Below are 18,872 nucleotides of genomic sequence, written 5' to 3'. Positions count from 1 at the left end.
TTAAGGGAGGAAAGAAAACAATTTTTTGCTTTTCCTAGATATGAATCAACCAGCTAATTGTTACAGGGGTTGAGGAGGACTTTAGGCTTGCGGTATGTGAAAAGGAGACTCTGACTTGCACATCACAAGCATTAAGTTTCATGTATTAAAGGTATGAGAGTAAATAACAAGTATACTGAGTGAATAAATGCAGTCTCAAAAGCCATTACTAAGCAGAATGGTGAATGATTAGTAACAGGCCCCTTAGAGAACAGGGTATGGTAACGTGCTGTAATAACATCATTCTCCATTTATTTAGTCAATAAATTATTTGGGAAACAACTATGTGTGCAAAGTTCTACATTAGGTTTAGTTTACATGAAAATAGAATGGGCAATACATTTATTTTACTTAAGGGAGAAAAGTAAACTATTACTGGCAGGATATTCTGGAGTACTACGGTTTTATACTAGATTGAAAAATGGGCCTCACAGCATCCTCTTATCCACTCTGCAGAACAGGAGAGCTGTGTGAATTTGGATGGTTTACTTACCAACACAACACTTCTGACACCACTTGGTTTCAGGGATTTTTGCTGATACAGCAAATTTCCTAAATGGAAATGGAAATGAATATATAATACATGTAGGTGAAGTTAGTATATGAAAATACTACTGTTATAGAACAGTGGAGAAAAGATGAGTTGTTTAAAAACTGGTCCGGACATAATGGGTTATCTATTAAAAACAAGAATAAACTGGATACCTTTCTCAACCCCTCTCTAATCAATTCCAAATGGATAAAGAATTTAAATATGAAAAAACAAAACTATAAAATATATAGATTTTTGAAGAATATGACCACAGGATTACTTTTAAAAATGCAAAAATAGATTATACAGGAAAATAATAATAAACTTAGATTTTGTTTTTTCACTGATGTATCCATAGCACCTCAAACTATGAGTGGCATTCAATTTGTTGAATGTATTTAGTAAATTATTAACTTTAGTTTACCAAAAGACAGAGCTGAGAAAGTAAAAAGACGAGCCACAAATTGGGAAAAGAACAGGACTCTGTTCTGATAAAAACGGTATCCAAAAGTTAATACATTAAAGTTTATGTGCCTTCCACTGTTTGGAGCTGTATATGACTTTAAAGCTTGGTGGTCAGTTTCCATGCCCACAGGAATTTAAGATTTATCAAGTTAGAAAGCAGAATGGAGTCATGCTCTAAGGAGGCAGAAAAACAACAGCAGAAAGTGGCAGCTGGGAGAAAAAATGGGGCATATAAACTATATAGGAAGAAAGAAGCTTCCTGATACCCTTAAGTCCAACTATAGATACTATAGTACAAACATAATAAATCAAGTTCATTATCACAACTAATTCATCATGAAAAGACACAGTTAAACTCAGTGTAATCTATTTTAAGAAGACGGAAATGCTTGCAGTATATTTTAAAAGGATTTCCTTTGAAAAGTTAATTTTTAAAAAGCTTTTGTGCGCAAAGTGGCAAATCTTAGCTATACTGTAAACTCAGTAATTAACGACAAATTTTTAAAGTACTTAAAAGTTAAGGTTCTATATTAGTTGCTTTACAACTAATACTGTAAAGGAAGAATGGTTACATTACAGAAGTATTGTAAAGTACAATTTATACCAGACTCAGAAGACTTTTACTTAACAAATAAGGTCCAATATAATAATAACCAAAATAATAATAATGACTAAACAGAGGAGTAAACATAATTAAAAATCCCTGTAAGTAGAAAAACAAAACACCTAAATTTATAAGTATCTTCTAATAAAAATCTTCAATTAATAAGTCACTTAAATTTTCTAAGTTTAGAAACTACTTTGAAAAAAATTCAATTCATTCAAATTGACACAAATAAGTCAAAAGCACTATATGTGATATAAAATTACAAGCAAACTAGAGGAAAAAAAAATTAGTTTTAACATTGTAGAAAAACAGTTCAGAAAGAAAATGTTTGATATAAGTGGAAAAGTATAAAGTAGAAAAGTTTAGAATATGATAGACACTTCTGAAAATATGTTACTTTTTACAGTTTTCTTCATTACATACGATTTCTATCTATTTTTTTTAATAAATGCATTCACATATTATCTCTAAGGATGAAAACATAATTAAATGTACAATTACCTTGGCAGTATTCTGTCAGGAAGTTTGTGTGCTGGAATAGAAACGGGTAACTTTTGCATTTGTCTTGCATAATCAAAAAGCCCTGGTAAATTATGAGAATAAAGCTGAGAAGCTTTACCTATAGAGAAAAATAAAGGTGTCACAAAAGCTGATAACATAAATAGGAACAACAACTGTAAGGTTTTTAAAAACTAAAAGACTTACCAGATATTGACAGTAAGCAATTGTTCATTACATACAACCATGTACACCTTCGGGGAAATAGCTGATAAAAAAAAACACAAAGCTTACATAGAATAATAGATAATGGCAGTGTAAATATTCACATATTAACCATGTAGCTGTCATATCATTAGGCCAGTTTTTAAAAAGAAATTTATTTTTAATAGAAACTCATTTTATAAGGTATTTAAAACAAGATGCTACACATACACATTTATATGGAAGAAAAATAAACTAGTGTAATTTCATTATCTAAGTTCCTACATTATATGATTAGCTCTATTCTCCTTATGGTACAGACTATGTAATCTCAAACTACACGAGGAAAAGGACATTTTCAAACAATGTCTATTCCTTTATTTTGGTTCTTGAGTTTTCAGTAATTAAAACTCTCCTGTGTACTTCCAAAAAATGGTCTTATCTGGGCATATGGACATGCCTGGCTTCTGGAGCAGAAGAGAGGAAAAAAGATCACGGTGTTGTAAAACGTAAGAGTATGGAAACACTAGGTATGGAGGAAAAAAGCCTGAGAGAAAATGCTGAAAACCTATAAATCATAAAGGACATATATACAGAATTCATTACTGATCATCAGCATGGTACACAAAGCTCTGGGGTGTGGCTCCTGCTTACTTACCCACCTTCATTTATTGTTATTATTCTATGCTCATTCTGTACTCCAGCTGAACTGACCATTCACAGTTCCCTACTCGTATCATGCAGTTTGTTTCTCTTATCTGTCTGTCAACCTTCTATTCACCATCATTTATGGTCCATCTTAAATGTCTCTCCTCTTCTCTCCACAGGTAGTGCTAGTGATAACCACCTCTGGGGGTTACACTTTGTACTCACTCCTAGTGTCACATCTAACTGGAAGTACAATATGTTGTGGTTACTGGTTTACAGGTCTATTTTCTCTGTGAGATCATGAGCCACTTGAAAGTGAGCACTACTCCTGTGAATAATCACTGTGTGGATCACAACAAACTGTGGAAAATTTGAGTACATCTCCAGCACTGAGTAAACAGGACATGCTCTAGGAAGGTTTTCTAAACAAGAGACAGCAGCAAATCACAGCATTGAAACTTATTCCTTATTTAGTGTCTAGGTATAATAAATTAAGAGTTTTTTTTTTTAAAGGGAGAAACACAGAATAACATACCTGTTCCATTGATGTTTCATGAAGTTCATTGAGATTCAAGGTATAAATCCCCTCTTCAGCACCAAATATCAAGTACTGATCTGAAATGACAAAATAATCCACTGATTTTGATGTATAAAATTCTTTTACAAAAGACTTATATAATCTAACATTTAGTGTGTGTGTGTGTATATATATATGCATTAACATATGAAAAAAGAATTGCTATCGTCTATAAAGCAGTATTTCTTATTTTAATGCAAGTAAGTAGTTAGAAACTGTAGCTCAAAGAATTGATTTATATGCAGATATCAGCCTCAAAGCAGTGAAGAAAACTTTTAGGAAAACAGGTTCTGAAGAATGGCATGTTAGGACTCCTCATTCATTGGAGAGTGCTAAGGACTGATAAGAGAATCTGCAACTCCTTTTCTAAATTCCCTCTTGGAGAGGATCACGTGCAAATGACACATAGAGTGTAATCCAGGAAAAGTTGATGAAAACTCAAAGTATTTTTGCAGATGGTCTGTTATAAACATAGCATCAAAAAACCAAGATCTGACTACTGCCTCTTTAAAAGGTTAACTAAACTTGGATACCTGCTAGGGTGTTCAGTATCTTCTAGAAGACGTTACAAGTCTGGTCATGGTCCTGTTCGATCACATTTTATGATCATATCAAAAAGTAGGTGAAGAACTTCTCCAGACTAAGCTGAAGCATCCTACAAACAACTTAGAGTGTCAAGAGCATTCCTCAACTGCCCAGTGTTTAGGGTTAGTACTGGGAAATTAACTTTGTGCTCAGACAGGACTGAACGGGGTTCAAACTGCAGCTCTACTACCGACTGAAACAACGAGCCTCTCTGAGTGCTGTTTTCTTTACCTGTGAAATAAAAGTATCCACATCTTGGCTATTTAAAAGATTTAGCAAATCTGTGTGCGTGTAAGAGACATCAAGCATGTGCACATGTGTGTACATGTGTATCTATGTACATCTTTATACAGAGAGATGGCACAGAGTGTACGGTTTCAATATATTGATATGGTGCTGCTGCTGCTGAGTCGCTTCAGTCGTGTCCGACGCTGTGCGAGCCCATAGACAGCAGCCCACCAGGCTCCGCCATCCCGGGGAGTCTCCAGGCAAGAACACTGGAGTGGGTTGCCATTTCCTTCTCCAATGCATGAAAGTGAAAAGTGAAAGTGAAGTCGCTCAGTTGTGTCCGACTCTTCGTGACCCCATGGACTGCAGCCCACCAGGCTTCTCCGTCCATGGGATTTTCCAGGCAAGAGTCCTGGAGTGGGGTGCCACTGCCTTCTCATGGTGACTATACAGTAAAATTTTAATATCCTGTGTCACCTCAAACACTGCTAATAACACAAAGAAACATATTTACTTTGAATGTTTTTTTAATTATAATAAATTTATTTTTCAGAAAGATATGCATAAAGTGATTAAAACTGAGTGCTGTTCTAGCCTCATGAAAACACCAAGCAATCAGAAAGATAAAAACAGATAAAAACATATAGTACTACCTCTTGTGTCTGGATTTATCCATGATGTTGCACAGTGAATTTTCAAGGGACATCCATTAAAAACCTTTGAAAAACAGGCACCCATCTGGAAAAACAAAAAATAATTAAATGAATCTATCAAGTCTTACTCATTTGCCTTACAGTGATATCAAGGAGGTTCCAGGCACAAGGACTGTTAGATATGATTTTACTTAAAAGTCACTTTATTCTTCCTATCTTCTCAAATAAAGCAGTAATAGCAATTAATTCTGCACAATAATTTGCTTATAGAAGTATTACTTACATATCCCACATTAAGACTAATACAATATTCTCTGATAAGGAAAACCATAATCTCTCTACAAAGGTGAAAATTTTCTTACTTGGTTTCATAAGCCTAAAACTAGTATTAATCACTGAATTTCATATTACAAAGTGGAAGAGGTACAGTTGATTTGAAACTCATATATGTACTTTAATTTCAAAACAGAGAGATGCACTTTACAAAAAAAAAAAATTGAGCGATCTGATTATTCTCCTTGGAGGAAGTCAACAAAAAGCTTTATTCTTTGATGTTAATAATTATTTATCAAGCTCATTTACAAACTTTTCAGATAATAAATATCTTATAATGAAATATAATATCACTCATTTGAATGTTTTTTGATCTTCAAAGAGTAAGATGTTAATTTTGAAATGACTGTTCTGGTTAGAATAAACAACTTGGAGGGGAAAAAGGATACAGAAGCATTTGATCAGAAGAACGGCACTGTGGTCATTTCTTTTTTCTTCTGGCCATGCCACAGAGCTTGTGAGATCTTAGTTTCCCAACCAGGGATCAAACCTAGGCCCACGGCGGTGAAAGCACCTTGTCCTACAATGGACCACCAGGGAATTCTACTGTGCATCATTTTACAGCAGAAATATTTTCTTCACAAACACAGAGACAATACAATGAGTGATTATTGTTGACTACAGTGGATTAAAATTATTAACACAAAATAATCGAAATATTTGATCTTAAAATTTCCTTTTTATGTATAGAAACCGAGCAACCAGTATTTTTAATATTTTAGTTCTCCAATAAGAACAACAGCCTGGCAATACCAGTGCATGGCAGAAGACCAATAAGACACGTCCCTATGGTGTAGGGCAGAAATTCTATCACTTAACTAATCCTGATAATTGTCCTTTAAGATAGGTACCTCAAATTCCTATGTTAAGGTACTGCGAAACTCCTAAAAATCTAAATGACAGAATGAGGTACAAAACAATCAAACCAGTCCCAACTTAAAGCTAACTTCTACAGTTGACCCACAGTTATTAGTTCTTCCCTGTCAACTGCATACCCGATAAAGGAGTTTCATCCTGTAGGCCAACAATAAATTTCACCCCCTTCGTACATATGTTATCTCCTAGACTTGGAAGCCCTTTACACTTTAACTTCTTTTTGTAAGATGAGGTATAATTAGTCAGATTTTTATACTAATAGTAGAGTTGAAAAGTAAAAGGGCTAAAAAGTAGACTTGAGAGGTTACAAACTAGAAAAACTATGGACCCTTTCTAAACTAGTGTTATATGAAGTTTCAGGCTATAGACTGAGATCAGCAAAATGTAGTTCTATCCATATTTAACTAAAATTAAACTGAGTTAATATAATTTTAAGGGGTTCCCTGGTGGCTCAGTGATAAAGAATCCACCTGCCAATGCAGGAGCCATGGGTTTGATCCCTGGGTTGGGAAAATCCCCTGGAGAAGGAAATGGTAACCCACTCCAGTATTCTTGCCTGGAGAATTCCATGGACAGAGGAGCCTGGCGGGCTACAGTCCATGGGGTTGCAAAGAGTCTGACACGACTGAGCACAATATAATTTCAATCCTAAAAAAGACAGCATGGTATATATATATATATATAGATATAGATATAAAAAATGACAAGGACTATAATACAGACATCTAAGGTCTAGTTTTAGTTCTGGTTAGAGCTGGGTGGAGGTTTGTGATTTTGGTGACTAGTATTTGGGTCTCAGTTTTGAGTGAATGAGTGATAGTCACTCAGTCGTGTCCAACTCTGTGACCCCATGCTCCCACTGGGTCAGCTTCCAAAGGAGCTGAATGCTCCTTCCCCAGACTTGGGGACTGAAGAGAGAAAAGGAGTCAGGAGCCATGAGTTCTCCATGTTTTTAAGCAAACAGGATTCTGGACCCAAACTGGATCCAAAGGGTCTCAGTTTTACCCATGGACAAAATAAAGTTAGGGCCAGATGCTCCTTCAATGCTCCTTTTAGTTCTAAAATTCTGTTTTTGGTAACTCTGCGTTTTTCACATTCCTTCAAAAATATGTACAGAACATTAGTAATTTTCAAATAAAGAAGTTATAAAATGTATGATATATCATAATTCTTTTGAAAAGCTATACTTTTCAAATATAACCAATTAGTATTTAAATTAGCAACTTCTAAGATTTTTTTCAATATAATGGGGGTTCTTTCAAAGAGGCAAAAAAATCCAACCAAAGGCACGTACTCAAGAAATTATATGTCATTGTATTGAGTTTGAAAACTTAGCCTATTTGATATTTATACTTACATGCACTTTAGGTGTTGGGGGTAGGCCATTACTAATAGGCTTCTAGAAAAAGAACAGATGCATGATTATACTTCTTTTTGTTTGGTATATCAACACTATTATTTCAAACTCATGTGTTGTCCCAATAAAATACATGAATACATTTCTTTGTCAAACAAAACATTATAGGTAATATTGAAGATCCCTATATCCTTTCACAGTCCACTTAGTCCTAGAACCTGCCCCCTCCACATGGTTTATTGTGTACCCTTCCAAATCTTTCTCTAGGCAATTATATTACATTACAAAATACTCAGGTATTTGTATATCCTTCCAGACCTGTTTGCCATTGGCTTTAACTGCAGCACAGTATGAATATAACAAACTTTAGCTACTTCCTGTTGTTGGATGTGTAGATTATTTTCTATTTTTTACTACAACAGCAATGTGGAAATCATCATCCTCGCGTATCCTTTACTACACAATGTGTGAATGGTTTTTTTAAAGAATATGCTGTGAGAAGTGAAAACACTGGAACACGGGGTCTGTAGCTTTTGCATTTTAGTGGATACTCACTGCTAAACTGCCTTTCCAAGTGCCCATTTTGTATCACTCCCATCAGCAATGTATGAGTCTTGGTTCTTCACAGTCTCACAGACAATGTTATCAAACTGATAACAGTTTTTACAGGACTAAAAAAATTTTCCCCTTTGTTTCTCATTAACTTGCATGCCTCTGACAGCTAGGAAGGTTGAGAACCTTTTTAAAGAAATGTTTACTGGCTAATTGTATTTCCTCTTCTGTGAATTCTCCCCTCCCTGCCTTGCTTTTTTTTTTTTAAACTGAGTTATTTATTTTTTGGAGCTGTTTATATAAATTAGACTTAAATACTTTACTGCTATATATTACAAATGTTTTCTCCTAGTCTGTAGATTTTTAACCTCATTTACCAAGTGCTTTGTCCACTGAAGTTTTAAACTCTGATGGGCTCAAATGCATAAATCATTGGTCAGAGTATAATGATAATGTAAGGAGAGCAAAAACAATCACATCACTCATCTGTGACAACATCCTCAAGAGTTCCAGATATTTTGCCAAGGGGCTACATTCCTGGGGTGTATGATTTACCCCTGGAGAATAAATCATTTTCAATTTTATGATTTATCCCCGGAGAAAGAATCTCCTTGGGAGAGATTATAATTTAAACATAAGCTTCTGATAGTCTAGTTTCTTTTAATCTTAATAACAGCATTTTAAGGCATGACATTATAAATTTTTCTCAGTTTAATATAAATCAGAATTATTTAAATGAGATAAAAATTTAAAGCTACTATTAACTGATTTCATATACATGAAACAAATGAAATATTCTATATAGTACTATTTATATGAGTAACTTTTAGACATTTCTAAAATTAAGACTATGAAATTTTACTTTGGAGATATGTTTATGAGGATGTACATACTGCCATCAATTTCTGATCATTTTTTTTCATTCTGCAAATAATTTATGTACATAATTTTATATAGATGTCCCTAAATTATCATATATCATCTATTTTAGCAAAACATTTTTAATTAGGGAGCTCTAAATGTTATAACTGTCGGATTTAATTTAAGTACTGACAGAAGTGGTTGTAAGTAATTTCAAGAAGCTGCACGAACTGTAATCACATTGCAATATACCATGGATACTATTTATCCTATGATACAGTCATGACACACTTATTTTAGAATTACTGAGACTGTTAGTTTAACTACTAGTTCCTTATCCTAATAAGGTGATAGAAAAAGTGAATTTAAAATACATAAATTTTAAAAAGTACTCATTTCTCAAAGGTTATTATACTGTTACAGTCATTAAGCTGAATTTTTAAACTACTACATTAGAAGGATTGCTAAAATTTAAGCTGATGAAATGAAAATGGCACTTCTCAGTTGGAGAGACTACATAAACCCTATGATTTCTAAAAGACATTTCACTTTTGTTAAAAATGTCCTAAGTTTCACAAATTACAATGCATAACGCCAGTCAAATGCTTTAAATGAATCATAAAAATGGTATGTCACATTCTATAGTGAAATCTTATAAAATAACAGATACAGTACAAAAACCTCTAGCAATGTGTTTAGTGTACAAAGTTATTATAGCTATATGCACATAAACATATTAAATGGTCTATGAATTTCTAGAACAATAAAAAAACTAGTATACACAAAAAATTCCCCCAAAATACTGACTTACGATCTGTTGACATCTGCTGAATTGGGAATTTTAAGGATTTTTTTGTTGTTAAGCTCTATGATGATGGACATCATAGAATGTCTTCTGATGATTAAGTGTAAATTCTTTACAAATTCTTAATCTCCTTGATAAATTCTATTGATGTTCTGGTAGTTATGTCATAGTGTTTTATCTAATTTTTCTAATAGGAACAGTTGTTAAGGCTAACTTCATCTTTCCTGAAGTGGTATCTTATATCTACTAGAAATAACCTTAATTTTTCTTCCTTGTTCGCTATTTTCTTTGGTAAAAGTAGTAACATCACAAATTATGTGACAGAAATTTGTCCTAAGGTAGAAGGTATGGCTTTCCTTCCATAAGTTCTTGAGACGATAAAAGGAGTGTATAAGAATCATTTTCTTCAATGAGAATAATATTTCTCAACAATCACAAAAATATTAAGTGTTTACCCATATGTAGAAGCCCACATTTTATAATATGCAATATAACCAATTGGCCTAAATAATTTGAAGAGTAGAAAGCCTTCATTCATGTTTACCACTGCAAAGTCATTTTTTTTCAAGATTTAAACAACCTATTATTAACATAATAAAATATAAATATACTAATTATAAAATATATAATTGCTATTGTTTCATTAATTAAAATTGCAAAACTAATTTAATAGTCAAAAAGGAAACAAATACAAGTAGAGCTTATGAACATAAATACCTACTGGTACATCTTTCTTTTCTTTCCTTGAAAGGTTAGTGCCTCTATATTCATTCTGCTGTTGATATAATGAACCATCTCGTTCACCATTTAGCTGGAAGGAGTTCACCCCATTTCCTTCAATAAGATATGTTTAAATATATTAAAAAAAAGGATTAATTTCCATGAAAGTTTTCATTCAGAAAATTATCAAGTAGGAAAAAAATATATTATCTCTGAGGCAGTTTCAGCCTTCATTTGGGATTACCCAATCAGAATATTTAGTAGTGTAACAACCATATAGATGTTCTAGTTTTATCTCTATTTTTTTCATATAGGTAAATTAAAATTCAGGTTGTATCTAAGTACATATATTTGTGCTAAAAAGAAAAAAGTACTGAATACATAACTACTTTCAGGAAAGGGGCAATTTATAGTTTGTTATCCAAGGAGCATTACTACTCTTTTTTTTAATTGCTTCTTTTGCATAAACATAAGACACTTCACAGTATTAAAACAGCACCTTTGAGGATTAATTTGGAGGCAAATACCTAGCAAATACAGACAATAATTTTTCTAAAAATGATTAAACGAAATAAAACAAACGAGTTTGACAAGGCATCCTCTCCTTTTTCTCAAAATGAAGTAGCCTAGGACCAAAACACATTTTCCTTGTTTGTTCAGTTTAATTTCTTTTGTTGGCCACACTCTATAGATAAATGACAAATTGGGAACAAACAATTCTCCAAAAGAGGGAAGGCTAGACATGAAATGAGAAGCAAGGGACAAAATATCTCAGCCTGGGTCACAGGTAATCCTATCATAAAAACACTTCAAACTATGAGACAAAAAGCAAACTTCATCTCTCTAGAGCCACTGCTTCCTTCTCTTCTCCTCAAAGGAATTTCAAATCATCTTTTAAAAGAAGGAGTCCTTCTACTTTTCTCCACACATTACGAAAACCTGGCAACACTCTCATTTCACCCCCTCTTCCTCATTACCTAAAGCCACAGGCTTCTGAGGCGGTAACCTGGGAGGTGGTGGCCTAGGTGGTACTTGGGATGGCTTTGCTGGGCTCTCTGATGTGGGACACCTCTTGATTGTTCCTTGATTATCATCCTCAGTAGAATGAGTTTCCTGTGGTATGAATATGGACTTAGGCTGAAAAAATACAGAAAAGACCAATGACTAAACAAGAAATCGCTCATGTTTCATTAAACATGAAAAATATTAAGTATCTTCCCTGAAGTAAATATTATTATATATCACAGGCTTTCAAACTGTGTTTAATAATTGAGTTTCAAGCATATTCAACTATCTGATTCAGATAATCTTAATATATATCCTAAAAATGTACACAAAAATGTTTTCTCAAGAAAAAAGACCTTGTTGTACTCTTTCTATTAATTCCTCACAAGCCTACCTACTTAAATCTGCCAAATAAAAATATTCTGGTCTTTATGATCTCCAATTTAAATGAGTCTCTTTTTATTTTAAACATGCAGGCTAATCAAAGTTCAATTCCTTTCAAGGCTAATCTCTAAACTGTCTCTTCCAGATGACTTTAAGTCTTTAATGCTAATGCTTAATCTTCCAGACGCTCAACAGAAGATGCTGATTAAAATTTTATTAAATCAGAGAACACAAACTCAGCAATATAGGATACCTGAGAGACTTTCTGTGTAGACAATGGAAAACCCTCCAGTCAGCCAAAGGTTTGCAGAATTTATAAATTTTTATAATGTGTCCCTTATTAGGGAGACTGAGCTGTATTTATCTCTTTGAAAATCAGATCTCTATATTTCTAACTATAAAACTAAACAAAAAAGAACAATATTACTTATGTGTGTGCATCATGATTTTTTTAAAAGTATAAAATGAAAACAAAATATAGTAGTACATTGGATATCTAGACTGGTTGGACTCCAATTCTCATTTACAACTCCTGATTTCAAACCTAATAACAACCCATTTTATAAACAGTTCATTTTATAGTTAAAATTTGCTATGCATATGAACTTATAAACTTAAATTACCATATCTATCAACTTATTTTACTTATAAAATATCTATCAGTTGGGATTATTATTTATGATTCCTTTTTTTTTTGGTCATGCCACACAGCTTGTGGGACCTTAGTTCCCTCACCAGGGATTGAATCTGGGCCTTTGCAAGGAATGTGCCAAGTCCTAGCCGTAGGATCACCAGGGAGTTTTCTAATGATGCTTTGTTTTGTTTGACAAAAAGATTTTGTTGCTAAAATTTTATTTTCAAATTACTGTCCTATTTTGTATTTTTTATTTAAAAGTATCTTCTGAAAATTAAATATCTGTAATGGTAAGTCACTATCTTTTTTACCCATTCTCAGGAAATCAGTTACTTGTAGATTATAGATTTAGAGAGAAAATCTTATTCAATACATGAGTTTTCTAACCCAAGTGAAATAATCATTTTTATTTATGAATTTCTAGAACTTATTACTTAGAATTAACATCAAATAATAAATTGGAAAATAAATTGGAAAAAAAAGACAAAAACAACTACAATCATCTACTTATATCATGATTAGTAACTTCAAGATTTTTCTTTGTGAATCCCAAGTGAAAATAAGCTACAGAGTAAATACTAATACAGTATTAAAGTGGCAAAACAATAAGATACACATACACAATTCACACTGAAAAAGAAATCTTTTTACCTTTGGTGGCAAAGGAGGTGGAACTTTGGCTTTCATGGTTGAACTATAAAAACATAAACACTTAGAATCAGAACTCTTCATTTTACAAATAAATCATTATTAAAATATGATTCATTTTTCAAAAATATAGATGATTTATATATACAGGTTTCTTTTTCTAAGATTAGTGTTTTCCAAAATATTCTGTGAAATAATCACATTATGCTGAATGAAGTATTATTGAGAAATAACTGAGTTTATATGCTTTCTTGTTTCCAAATAATATTTAGTAATTAAAACTGGAAAAGATAGCTATAATTCCAATTTATATCAATCAAAAGGTAATTAATATAAAAACACAAGCATCAATTGGTTTAAGGAAAGACAGTAAAATGATATAAAAATATATCAAGATATAAGCTTCATTTGTATCTACTATTAGGAAATATCTCTGATGAAGCTCATCAAAAGCTTCATGCTTTTTTCATTTACATGCTCTATGAAACTAATGGCAGAATTTACTTGATTGAAACTGAGATTCATTACAACTCAGGACTGAACTAAAATTAAAAGATTATTGAGCATACATTCTCAGCTAAGGAGACTGAGGCCCAGAGAGGTTAAGTGACCCAGCCCAAGGTTGCATAGTGGTGAGGTAGGAAAGAAAATCAATGTTCCAATGGCTTCTCAGGTGTTTTTGTCACTCTATCAGGAAACTGCATCCCTCTTTAAAAAAACAAAAACAAACTCCCTCTCCACTCTCAAAGAACTAACATCAATAAATATGGAAGGGAAAAATATTCTCCCCTTAAAAATACAGTTGTAAAAAAAGAAAAAAAAATTGTACCCAAAGGATTTGCTTACTTGAAACATATCAGATGAAATTTAATCAACCATATAGTAAGACTCTTTGTAGTTACAGTAATAATTCTAGCAGCTACCAATTACTAATTTATAACATTAAACCACAAGATATGTCTACTGTCTCTGTAAACATTTTTCAGTTATTATTTTTTTTAATCAACTCCTGCTATGGACTGAACTGTGTCCACTGAAAATTCGTAGGTTGAAACTCTAACCCCCAATGTGCTTGTGTTTGGGCTTCTAGGGGGTAACTGAGGTTAAATGAAGTCATATGGGTAGGGAGCTGATCCAATAGGATTAGTGGCTTTGTCAGATGAGGAAGAGATCTCCTTCTGTGTGTGTGTGTGTGCACAGACTGCAAAAAGGCTGTGTGAGGACAAAGCAAGAAGGCCACTGTCTACAAGCCAAGAAGAGGGCTTCACTGGGAACTGAATCTGCAGGTACCTTATCTTGAACATCCCAGCCTCCAGAACTGTGACCAATCTCTGTTGCTCAAGCCACTCAGTCTATGATATTTCGTTACGGCAGCCTGAGCTAAAACATATTTTGGTACCAAGAAGTGGGGTGCTACTGTAACAAATACCTAAAAATGTGGAAACAGTTTTGGGACTGAGTAATAAGCGAAGACTGTAAGAGTTAAATATGGACGCTAAGAGTGAGAGGTCAGTGAGAAAACAGCAGAGCTGGTGAGAAAGCTTCCATCTTCTCAGAGAACACACAAATAGGCATTAACAGAATGTTGGTAGAAATGTGAACATTAAAGGCTATTCTGGTGAGGTTTCAAAATGGAAATGCAGTTACTGGGAAATGGAGGAAAGGTAATCCTTCATAAAAAGTGGCAGAGAACTTGGCTGAATTGTGTTGTTCTAGTGTTCTGTGGAAGGAAAATCTGCAAGGGATGAAACTGGATAAGTTAGCTGAGGAGATTTCGAAGCAAACTGCTGAAGGAGTGGCTTGGTTCTTTCTGATTGCTTCTAGTGAAATAAGAGAAGAGAGATGAACTGAAGAAGGAATTACTAAGCAAAAAGGAGCCAGAACTTGAAATCTGAAAAATTCTCAGCCTATCCGTATTAGCTCAGAAATGGATGGCATCAGAAAGCATGTACTGGAGAGAATACTACATTTATGCCTGAACTATCACTCAGAGAAAAAAAGAATTCATGGGATTGTACCAGAACAAACACTGGCAGCTTGAACAGAAGATGGACAAGACAAAATGAAGGGAGGCTGTGGACGGGATGACAGAGCTTTCCAAACATGTATGCTTCTTCAAAAAAAGGAAAAAATAAATCCTAAAGGTGATCTAGGGATCATGAGATCGAAATCAGATTGACTTAGATGATATTTAGATGAGTCTTGGACTTTAGAGTTGATGCTGGAAGGAGTTAATAAGACTTTTTGGACTGAACTGTGTCTCCTCAAAATTTATATGTTAAAGTCCTAACTCCAATGTGACTGATTATATTTGGGGACAGTGCTTTTGGGAGGTAATAAAGCTCATTTAACTGCAGTCATAAGAATGAGGCCCTAATCCAATAGGACTGGTGGCCTTATAAAAGAGGAAGAGAGATTTCTCTGTCTGCACGCACACACTGAGGGAAGTCTAAGGATGTACTGAGATGGTAGCCGTCTCCAGCCTGGAGGAGAGCTCTCACCAGGAGGTAAACTGACCAGCAGCCCAGCCTCCAAAACCATGAGAAATAAATCCCAGTCTATGGTATTTGTTAAGGATGCCCGAACTAATACAACTAGAACAGAGAAAAGGAAAGAAACTCTGGTTCAACCCATGATACTACGTGATAAAAGACAGTAAAATTACTTCACTATTAAGCCGTCAGATTTACTCAATCAGGCTAAATGACACTCTTTCTTTTACTAAAAAGGGAAACAGAACTTACTTTTTAGATTCATCATCTTCTCCTTCATCATCTTCTAAATGTGCCACGTGCCCTCTACGGATGAAAAAGGGTAATTTCACTGTTACTAAATGGACTTTACCAAAAAGCTTAAGAAGAAATTTTAGACAATGCAAGAAGAGCTAACACAGGACAGAATTTTATTTCTGTATCTTTTTAGGATTCAGAATATTAAAACAACAACAAAACACTCTTAGGCTATATGACAGAGAAGGGGGCAAATGGACTTGACTCATCTGTAACATAAAATATTATAAACTTAATTAAAAATTAAAGTTACCGCTGATGTAATTCTTCTTCAACAGACTTCAGAAGACTCCTTAGGAGAAAAGTAAAAATTAAAAATAATGTGAATAAAGCAAAGAAATATCAAGTACAATTTTTTTTATCACATTAACCTTATATATAAAATTTTCAAATAAAATACTTTTATTACTCACTAAAAACTTGCTACAATGATCATCTCTATACCATAAAACATCATTTAACATCTATTTTCTGCTGCTCATGTCTTTATACATGTATTTTAAATGAACAAAATAAATTCTAGCGTTTACTGGAAAAATATCAATTCAAACAAAGGACAACCCACCATGAAAGGTCACAATAGAGCTGACAAAGCAATAATTGCAGGGTCACACTCAAGGGTTTCCAGGATTTACATTTTTACCTGGACTATTTTACCTGACACCTGAAATTATATTTTCTTTTTCTTAAGAAAGGTGACACACTTTAAAAAACATCATGCTCTCAGGCAATCCTCCGAAATGAAACTCAACAGGTTGGATCTCTGCAAAAGCACGCATGCATGTGATGTGAATACATGAATGTAGTAGCACTTTGCTTCCACAGAAGACACTCACTTACCTGAAGGATCTGTTCTCCAGTGGTGTACTGGCAAACACATTTACACTTTTGGGAGACTAAGCCTGTATCAGACCAGGTGTGAGGGTTTTACCATTAGGAGCAATTTACAAAACTTTGGTATTCAGGAATGTAAGAGAGAATTCACAGCATTCCTGAAGGTCCCTTACTTCTTTTCCCTGCCCATTCATGCAGCATACCTCCTGTATTATATTCTTTAAGCATAAAAACTCAAGAGCCTTCTTAAAGCTAATGAGATAGAAATACGGTTACTAATAGGTTACTGTGGTAAAAGTGATTCAGCAGAAAATTTACTCTCCTCAAAAGTTGTAAGGTAGTACCTTCTAATCATTTCCCTTTCCTATTATATAAAGTTGAAAAAACTACCCTCAGAATTATCAAAGCATAAAACCAGAGAAAAATGAAAGGTATGGTTAGCTGGTATAAACAATTAACAGAATAGATTTTAGCCATCAAATGTTTTAATTAGGATAGTTAAATAACAATTTAAGTCTTTTAAAATGACAAAATTTTAAGTCTGGAGTTGTAAATGATATAGGAAAACCATAAACTAATTGCAAACCTTATTTTGCATGTAAAAAATTGAGGGACTTTGGTCAAATGTATTATCTATTCACAAAGCTCTTCAAGGACTAGGTCTAAAAGAGACCTAAGAGACCAGGAGGCAGTATAGCAAAATGATTTCAAGCTGTGAAGCAGCCTCTCCACTGTAAGTGATGCGGCCTTCAATCAGTTTCTATGATTTCCCTAAGCTTCAGTTTCCATATCTGTAAAGTGGGAATTACAATAGTATCTAGATCAAAATGTCTATCTGAAAATACAATTAATTAATATAGGTAAAATGCTTTGAATAGTAATTTAGAGTACAGTAAGTATTCAGTCAGTGGGGTTTAAAAAATTATTATTATCAATTAAATTCAGTTCAGTTCAGTCGCTCAGTCATGTCCTACTCTTTGCGATCCTATGAACCACAGCACACCAGGCCTCCCTGTTCATCACCAACTCCTGGAGTCCACCCAAACCCATGTCCATCGAGTTGGTGATGCCATCCAGCCACCTCATCCTCTGTTGTCCCCTTCTCCTCCTGCCCACAATCTTTCCCAGCATCAGGGTCTTTTCAAATGAGTCAGCTCTTCACATCAGGTGGCCAAAGTATTAGAATTTCAGCTTCAACATCAGTCCTTCCAATGAACACCCAGGACTCATCTCCTTTAGGATGGACTGGTTGGATCTCCTTGCAGTCCAAGGGACTCTCAAGAGTCTTCTCCAACACCACAGTTCAAAAGCATCAATTATTTGGCACTCAGCTTTCTTTATAGTTCAACTCTCACATGACCACTGGAAAAACCATAGCCTTGACTAGACGGACCTTTGTTGGCAAAGTAATGTCTCTGCTTTTGAATATGCTGTCTAGGTTGGTCATAACTTTCCTTCCAAGGAGCAAGCGTCTTCTAATCTCATGGCTGCAATCACCATGTGCAGTGATTTTGGAGCCCAGAAAAATAAAGTCAGCCACTGTTTCCACTGTTTCCCCATCTATTTGCCATGAAGTGATGGGACCGGATGTCATGATCTTAGTTTTCTGAATGTTGAGCTTTAAACCAACTTTTTCACTCTCCTCTTTCACTTTCATCAATAGGCTCTTTAGTTCTTCTTCACTTTCTGCCATAAGGGTGGTGTCATCCCCATATCTGAGGTTATTGATATTTCTCCCAGCAACTTGATTCCACTTGGGCTTCCTCCAGCCCAGCGTTTCTCATGATGTACTCTGTATATAAGTTAAATAAGCAGGGTGACAATATACAGCCTTGACATACTTCTTTTCCTATTTGGAACCAGTCTGTTGTTCCATGTCCAGTTCTAACTGTTGCTTTCTGACCTGCATATAGGTTTCTCAAAAGGCAGGTCAGGTGGTCTGGTATACCCATCTCTTAAGTAACACTACTCTAAATTAGCAATTCTCAAGGTATGGTCTGGGAATCCTGGAGGTCCTTTAGGCTCCTGTAAGAGGTTT

At 34.2% G+C, this 18,872-nt stretch overlaps 1 protein-coding gene across 10 annotated transcripts in view; it reads right to left on the bottom strand.

The window, feature by feature from the left end:
* The window catches only part of MAP4K3 (mitogen-activated protein kinase kinase kinase kinase 3), a 184,975-nt gene that overhangs the window by 19,179 nt on the left and 146,924 nt on the right, over positions 1-18,872 (bottom strand). For 6 of the 10 annotated variants that reach the window (XM_086327334.1, XM_086327335.1, XM_086327337.1 and 3 more), the window contains 11 exons: positions 16,254-16,292; positions 15,956-16,009; positions 13,215-13,257; positions 11,518-11,677; positions 10,542-10,654; positions 7,603-7,644; positions 5,037-5,121; positions 3,529-3,608; positions 2,349-2,409; positions 2,145-2,262; positions 533-591 (listed from right to left, as the gene is read on the bottom strand). In XM_086327334.1, coding sequence (XP_086183460.1) covers positions 533-591; positions 2,145-2,262; positions 2,349-2,409; positions 3,529-3,608; positions 5,037-5,121; positions 7,603-7,644; positions 10,542-10,654; positions 11,518-11,677; positions 13,215-13,257; positions 15,956-16,009; positions 16,254-16,292 — 854 coding nt within the window. Of the gene's footprint in view, positions 1-532; positions 592-2,144; positions 2,263-2,348; positions 2,410-3,528; positions 3,609-5,036; positions 5,890-7,602; positions 7,645-10,541; positions 10,655-11,517; positions 11,678-13,214; positions 13,258-15,955; positions 16,010-16,253; positions 16,293-18,872 lie in introns of all 10 variants that reach the window. The other 4 variants (XR_015137174.1, XR_015137173.1, XR_015137172.1 and 1 more) reach the window with 2 other exon arrangements.

This window comes from Bos grunniens, chromosome 11, assembly GCF_055505025.1.
Source record: "Bos grunniens cultivar Pamir isolate PY7600 chromosome 11, Bosgru_T2T1.0, whole genome shotgun sequence".
Lineage (NCBI taxonomy): Eukaryota > Metazoa > Chordata > Mammalia > Artiodactyla > Bovidae > Bos > Bos grunniens.
This window is presented reverse-complemented; position numbering and strand designations above follow the sequence as displayed.